The sequence below is a fragment of the Gobio gobio genome (genome assembly GCF_949357685.1).
Source record: "Gobio gobio genome assembly, chromosome: 23".
Classification (NCBI taxonomy): Eukaryota; Metazoa; Chordata; class Actinopteri; order Cypriniformes; family Gobionidae; genus Gobio; species Gobio gobio.
The window spans coordinates 30,682,860-30,691,169 of NC_137119.1; the positions used below are offsets into that span (position 1 = coordinate 30,682,860).

An 8,310-nucleotide genomic window follows, 5' to 3' on the forward strand; every position below is an offset into this window, starting at 1 on the left:
TGAGAGCACTTGTAACTCTTTGATGTCTCCTCTTAATAGATGCTGGGAGAGAAATGATGCTCCGATTCCCTGGCGGGTGATCAGCTGGCCAATCATGGCATCTGTCATTGTGAGTATAACCTCACACCAGTACTTATAAACACACTGAGACCAGCCTCATACTGTATGCATTATGTCAGGCAGGGAGGGATTCTGCCAGCAAAGCAGGCACAGGGATGTGCTGAGTCTCACAGACAGTTTCCATGTCCTGGATGAGACATGAGCGCAGGCATGTCAGGAAAAGCGAGCAAACACGCTGTCATAAGTGCCTCTCTCAGCACACGTGCTAGGGCTCTCTCTTGTGTCTGCTGTGCCATTTCAATTTTGTAAACCCTCACCTGTAAAATATCAAATGTCTTTGGACAGCACAATGGCCGTGTTTGACAGCTTTGCCAGAATGCATCCAGGTCAAACTGTTCCTCAGCCCACAAGCATAGGAATGAAATAATAATAAAAAATCGTCATATGTTTTTCTGGCAAACACACTCGATTCTGGTAATCCATGTGTTTAACTCTCACAGAGCATTGCGCACCATCTAACACGTATCTACATCTCTCTGCTACCCAGAATGCCACTGGTCGATGAACCTTTGGCCAAGATGTTCTGTTTGTTTTGGTTTGGGTTTTTATGGTGGGATTAATTATGAGGAACAGAAACAGGTGCCCTCTTTTGTTTTTACTATCTGTCTGATGGATTTAAGCAAGATGGAAATTGGAGACGATTTGAAGACCAGATCCAAAAAAATGTTGGTGCTTTCAAGGCATATATTTTATTCATCTGAATGTTTTCTGAGAATCAAACACATGATATTATTTTTGTAGGATCAACTCCTTGAAGAGGTAGTTCAGCCAAAATTGATAATTCTGTCATAATTTTCTCACCCTCATGTTGTTCCAAACCTTTATGATGTCTGTGAATAAGATACACTCACCTAAAGGATTATGATGAAAACCATACTAATATGGTGTTTGACCCCCTTTCGCCTTCAGAACTGCCTTAATTCTACATGGCATTGATTCAACAAGGTGCTGAAAGCCTTAGAAATGTTGGCCCATATTGATAGGATAGCATCTTGTAGTTGATGGAGATTTGTGGGATGCACATCCAAGGCACGAAGCTCCCGTTCCACCACATCCCAAAGATGCTCTATTGGGTTGAGATCCGGTGACTGTGGGGGCCATTTTAGTACAGTGAACTCATTGTCATGTTCAAGAAACATATTTGAAATGATTCGAGCTCGGTGACATGGTGCATTATCCTGCTGGAAGTAGCCATCAGAGGATGTGTACATGGTGGTCATAAAGGGATGGACATGGTCAGAAACAATGCTCAGGTGGGCCGTGGCATTTAAACAATGCCCAATTGGCACTAAGGGGTCTAAAGTGTGCCAAGAAAACATCCCCCACACCATTACACCACCACCAGCCTGCACAGTGGTAACAAGGCATGATGGATCCATGTTCTCATTCTGTTTACGCCAAATTCTGACTCTACCATCTGAATGTCTCAACAGAAATCGAGACAGAAATTCGAGACTCATCAGACCAGGCAACATTTTTCCAGTCTTCAACTGTCCAATTTTGGTGAGCTTGTGCAAATTGTAGCCTCTTTTTCCTATTTGTAGTGGTACCTGGTGGGGTCTTCTGCTTTTGTAGCCCATCCGCCTCAAGGTTGTGCGTGTTGTGGCTTCACAAATGCTTTCCTGCATACCTCGGTTGTAACGAGTGGTTATTTCAGTCAAAGTTGCTCTTCTATCAGCTTGAATCAGTCGGCCCATTCTCCTCTGATCTCTAGCATCAACAAGGCATTTTCGCCCACAGGACTGCCGCATACTGGATGTTTTTCCCTTTTCACATCATTCTTTGTAAACCCTAGAAATGGTTGTGCGTGAAAATCCCAGTAACTGAGCAGATTGTCAAATACTCAGACCGGCCCGTCTGGCACCAACAACCATGCCACGCTCAAAATTGCTTAAATCACCTTTCTTTCCCATTCTGACATTCAGTTTAGAGTTCAGGAGATTGTCTTGACCAGGACCACACCCCTAAATGCACTGAAGCAACTGCCATGCGATTGGTTGATTAGATAATTGCATTAATGAGAAATTGAACAGGTGTTCCTAATAATCCTTTAGGTGAGTGTATAAGATATTTTTGTCCATACGATGAAAGTCAATGGGGTCAACACTGGAGCAGTGAGTTTTTTTGTTTAGTTTTTTTTACACAGACGAAAGAAAGTCATATAGGTTTAGAATGACTTGAAGATGAGTAAATAGTGAAAAAAAATCATTTTTGGGTGAACTGTTCCTTTAAGGCAGCGACTGCACATTTTCACGTGTTACAGTGTGTGCAATAATCCTGTAATCTGGTTCAAGTCTTACAGCATGTTTTGATAACTTCTTGTGTCAGATCCAGAGAACAGGATTCTGTGGCGATGTTTAGTCTGGATAATGTCATTGTATAAAAGAGGAATGATATAAAATCTTATTCTCTTCCTTTCTGTGTTCTGCAGTTAAACGTTATTCTGTTCATCAGCATCATTCGAATCCTCATCCAAAAACTGAGGTGTCCTGATGTTGGTGGAAACGATCAGTCTCAGTACAGGTATTGCAAATGGATGCCAACTAATATTCTATTCTGCAAACATGGCATCAGCTGCCATGGTTGAATCCTCTTATGTGCTATTCAGGTCATAGCTGAGAGATCTCCCTTTTAAATTTACCAGGAGTTGCATTCTAGCATGAATCTCTGAAAAATGGATGGCTGCTTTCCATTTTTATCCAAGTCTTCCACTATCTATTGTGGAGTGCTAAATGTGTTTGCATTGAAATGGGGGTGAAATATTTATGCCGCAATTTGTATCGATCTGAGTTCTTGTTCTGCTGAGAGTGGCACGTTCTGCGTTTTGAGTGCCCTGTCGCTAATGCACTAGAGGCTCTCCCAGATTAGGAGCTCTCCATTGTGTGCTTGGAAATAACAGTCCTGACAAAACTTGGCATGCTATCATAACACTAGGGGTACCTCCTTATCACTCGGTCCAAATCCTGTAACTCCTCTTTCTGTTTTCAGGAGGTTGGCCAAGTCCACGCTTCTCTTGATCCCTCTCTTTGGCATCAACTATGTTGTTTTCGTTTACATCTTAAAAGAAAATGGAGAGATGGAATACTACAAAATATTCTTTGACCTTGGCCTGGGATCCTTTCAGGTGAGGAATATACCTGAGTGTTCACATTCAATCGATCAAAAGTGACAGTAAAGACGTTTATAATGTCACAAAAGATTTCGGAAACACTTTAGTTTAGGATCCAATTCTCACTATTAACTAGTTTCTAATTAGCATGCATATTAGTAGGATATTGACTGTTTATTAGTACTTATAAAGCACATATTAATACCTAATTCTGCATGACCATATTCTACATCCTTTAATCCTACCCAATAACTAAACTTAACAACCACCTTACTAACTATTAATAAGCAGTAATTAGGAGTTTGAGGCAAAAGTCATAGTTAATAGTTTGTTAATAGTGAGCATTGGACCCTAATCTAAAGTTTGACCAAGATTTCTATTTCAAATACATGCTATTCTTTTGAACTTTCTATTCATAATAATAAGAAATGTTTCTTGAGACCGGAAATTCAGCCTTTCCATCACAGGAATAAGTTATATTATATAATATATAATAAAGTAGAAAACTGGTCTACTTTATTGTATGCTTCTTTCAAAATATATATATTTTTTATATCTTACCAACCCCAAACTTTTAAACAGAATTTTGTACCACATTAACTCTCTATGTTTCTTTCACAGGGCTTGGTGGTTGCGATTTTATATTGTTTTTTGAACAGTGAGGTAAGTGTGCAGCCTTATCAATCTTATTGTCACATCACACTTCAGCTCTTTTCCAAAACCTACTGCCTACATAGGCATGAGACCTCGACTTGGAACACTTTACATAAGCAGCAACACAAATAGCGCTAGACTTTGATGTTGCATGTTGCTACAATAAGCAAGATATTGTAATAAGCATTAAAATGCACAGCACATACACATTATTGGGTTAAATAATCAATTTTTCATTACACTGAACATTTTTAGCAATGCTTTTCAATACCAAATTAAATATTCTTTTTTTATGATCAACATTTCTCTCGCCTTGGATACCGTTTTTGCCATTTTCACTGAGCTTGTAGCAATGCATTTTAGGATGAGGTAGGACAAGGTATCTTATAAGGCAATATGAATAAGTTGCTATACCCTTCATTTCTGGGCCACATGATGCCTTAAAATGCTACCTCCTCCCCAGGCAGCTCACTAGGTTTTGGAACAGAGCCGTATTCCTTCCTAGTTAAAGTCAACATGAAACATTTCCAACACATAGTTCAGTTAGGACATTTAAGTAGCTTTCATAAACGTGCCTTAGAAAAAACATTACTGGTGTGAATCTTGAAACAAAACAATGGATTAGACATATTTTAAGATATCTCCGTGCAAGTAGCTTTCAGTTAAAACATGTATTTTGTCTGGGACTAGCTTAAGCCTTGTATGTGAAACCAGCTAATTATCTAATAATATAATAAATGTCTGAGATAAAGATAATCATTAAAAAAATTGAAGCTGGACCCTATATTATCCATCTGGAATTGATTGAATAATGAAAAGTTATCTAAATGATGTGGTTAGAAGTGAGGGCTTAAAATATAAGAGGGATTGGTGACAGTCTTTTCAAAGGTGGAGCAAATAATTACATTGGGATGAAGAATTACAAAGACAAATATTTTTGTTGGAAATAACTGCACTGAGGTGTGTTTCCTGTACAACGACGCAACTCACTGCTTAACCCCATAGTAGGCTACGATGCATCGTTGAAAAAAAATCAACTAGCTAGTCACGACCATAGACAGTAAAAGAAATGGACATAAGCTTCGACGGGGAAAAAAGTCAATTAGAAGCACTCACTTCCTGATGGCTGAGCGTACTGCGCAGCCTCAGACTGAGCTTGACGACGTAGATGTGACGTGAGCAACCTGTCTGACAGTGGCAATCACGCTGAATCACGTTGTTGAAATATTTTGTCCCGTTGCTTTTGGCTCTCTATGGGCTTCTCCCCATGCTTCTCCCTTGACTTTATCGGACTTTATGCCTCCACGTCCCCCCGATTGCCTCATAAGCCCTATTCGTACGGGATTAGTTTTACTTGGGGAGGTGGGGGTAAAGTAATTTTACCTCAGGACGTCTGTAATATTAATGGCCAATTCGCACGGGATAAGACATCTCAGTAAAACTAGCAGAAGTGGGAGGGGTTACTCGCTTTACGCACCACCGTAACCGCCTTGTCGTCATGTGCGTATGACGTTGCTCCTTGTTTTCACGTGCGCAAACACACAATATATGTGTGTGTGTGTATAATATATATATATATAAACTGAGTGCTTCTTCAAGCGCTTCCATGCTTGCAAAACGCACCAAAAACTACTTTTAAAAAAGGAAATAATGGAATTTTACCGTACATTTTTACAGGGGGTCTATTCGAACGGGATTAGTTTTACCCAAGGTCATTTTACCGGACCTTTATACAGAAGGCAAAAGTCTCCGTAATCTTTACTGACATCGTCCGTAATGATTACCGAGATGGCACATTCGGATGGGACTAAAATCACAGAGAACCTCTGATAATAATTACTTCACCCCCACCTCCCCATGTAAAACTAATCCCGTCCGAATAGTGCTATAGACAGTAAAAGATAGCCTGCGAGCTTCTCCTCCTGTCTGTACGGTAATTTTTCTACTATGCGGCAGGGAGTCGCATGGTTATGATGCAATCGTTAGCCTATTTTTACAAAAACGGCTTCTACTGGGCGATAGTGTAAGATACAAGGTAATGGAGCCTTTTATACATTGTCGTGTGTCTTTAGAAATAAACAATGGACAAATGGAGTCTAAAGTTGTCGCCACAGATGTAAAGTTATTTGCTGTCAAAGTGACACCAAAATGAACAGGAGTCAATGGGATGCTAACAGCAGGTGATGGCTTGGTTAGCAATGGCTGCCCCTATGGAAGGTACGCTTTCCGGGTGCTGGATTACCCCCTTGGTCACGACTGTTTCCCGAAACCATACTGTCGCAAATGTGTCGTTCAAAAATGTTGGTTAATGCTGTCACGCAGGTGGTGGAGTAATAACTTCTTGTAATGAATTTGTTTGAGATTGAATTCATGATAAGATTTTTTGCAATAAATTATGGACATGGCATCTGTGGAATAATTCAAATTTTTCTCAGTTATTGTGCTTTATTTCCAGATTAAATCATAGACTCGTACTTGCGTACTAGAGCACATACGCACTTGATTAAAAACGGTGCTTTAATCTCTTGAGAAACTAAAAGACGTAAATGACATTTGATATAGATTGTACTGAATGTCAGCTTGCTTATTTCCAACCACTCAACTTTGCGATGCTGTATGTGAATGTTCGTTGGAACTATGGTTTCGGGAAACACCGACTCGTGGAACTATGTTGACAAGAACTTGTGACCATAGTTGGCCAACGATAGTTTTTTGAAACGCACCCCTGATCAATTACAATGAGTCAAGGAATGTGTATTAAGTACATAAATGGGTTTAATTTTGATTTCATGTTGACTTACCACGCTGTTTATGGCTGTGCTAATGGATTTTATATTTGGCTGCTCTGCAGGTCCAGAGCGAACTCAAGAGAAAGTGGCGGAGTTTGCGTTTAAAGCGTTACATCGGTCGCGACTACCGCCTGCACAGTTTGTCCATCTCCAGGAATGGCACGGAAAACATGGCCCAATGCCATCGGAAGTCCAGAGCCCAGTCTTTCCTACAGACTGAGACCACCGTGGTGTGAGACATCCCAAGAACAGAAGCGGCGCTACATGAATCATGCTCTTACTTCACTGCCCCTCGGCTAACAACTCGTTTTTTTTCAAAAGCTTTACGCTGAAGAAGACGAGGCTTTCTGAAGCATGAGACTGACATGCAGGAGACACGATGAGGATTCAGCATCTCTATGAGACACGACGCTGTGTTGTCAGTACAATGCTAAATCTCGCTTGCCCACCAAAATAACGTTACACCAAACCTCTGTGAGTGAGAGTATTGGTGGTATTAAAAACTAGAACTCAGATCACAATATTTATCGCTTTTTTGTAAACACTTTCATAGCATTAGGGTCAGATTATATAATAATGTTATGTAAATGCTACTTAAGACCCACAGCAGTTTTCTTAGATGCTCATGGAGACGCAGTGCCATGCTATCAACACAGCCGCCACCCCAAGAACATGTCTTGGATGAATTCAAGAAGTGGGTCAACTCTATACCAAACTCAAATGTGAGAGACATTACTGATGAAGGCGTACAGATTAGCCTGGGACTTATTTCAGGAGAATATGTCTTTCTTCAGATACACACGGACACTGACCTAAACTGAAAAGACAGCCGTGCACTCAAACGAAAAGTGGTGATTGTAAGAAAAAGCAAAACTTCTTGCTCTGATATTGAATCATTACCATTTTGGTAATTATACGACCCCTGGGACTTCTTCTCTTTTATACCTTTTGAAGAAAAGCCACCGTATGAAACTCTCAGATATTAGATAATACTTTTCCATGATATGTATAGCCTATTCTAGCATGTGAATGTAATTCAATTCTTCATTATTATACGAGGAGATTCAGTAAAGTCTTATGAATGAAATTAGTTTTATCGACAAATATGTGGCATAAATATTTAGTTGGACTACAAAAAGATCCAGTGATAAACCAAACGCGACTCGCTGTTATTACTTTCGCAAACTCTTTTATTTCCTATCCCACTGATCAGTCATTTCAATGGAAGGTGTCGATGGTGTTTCTGATTATTTTGCTTTTGTGTTGCTGTGCTTCACATTGTCGGGGGGTTGGGGGGGGGGGGGGGGGGGGGGGGGTTGGAGAATTGTACACTGCAATGAATCCTGCTGCCTGTGCTCTTTTCATTCAACTGAAAAACAGATAATTAATCCAGTAGACAGTTGGACGCAGATTTAGGTCAAGTGAAAACTGACAAAACACAGCGAGTACGAAAGTGACATTTCAGTGCGAGCTGTGTTCTGTCGCAAACGGATTCGGAGAAGTGCGGTCCACAGAATGCACAATGGGTGGAAGAGGAGATCGGATCTCTTACAGCAGGGCCTGAAGAGCGAAAGGTCCCCGGGACACCACGTGCGAGGTTGCGTTCATCTAAAGTGACACAGATGCCATGGGCAGGGG

At 40.6% G+C, this 8,310-nt stretch overlaps 1 protein-coding gene across 1 annotated transcript in view; it reads left to right on the plus strand.

Moving 5' to 3' along the window:
* The window catches only part of vipr2 (vasoactive intestinal peptide receptor 2), a 52,887-nt gene extending 45,046 nt beyond the window's left edge, over positions 1-7,841 (plus strand). Inside the window, exons 9-13 of the mRNA XM_079806107.1 lie at positions 40-109; positions 2,552-2,643; positions 3,109-3,244; positions 3,851-3,892; positions 6,735-7,841. Of these exons, the coding sequence (XP_079662233.1) occupies positions 40-109; positions 2,552-2,643; positions 3,109-3,244; positions 3,851-3,892; positions 6,735-6,908 (514 nt within the window). The 3' untranslated portion in view covers positions 6,909-7,841. The remainder of the gene's footprint in view (positions 1-39; positions 110-2,551; positions 2,644-3,108; positions 3,245-3,850; positions 3,893-6,734) is intronic.
* Positions 7,842-8,310: the final 469 nt, after the last annotated feature.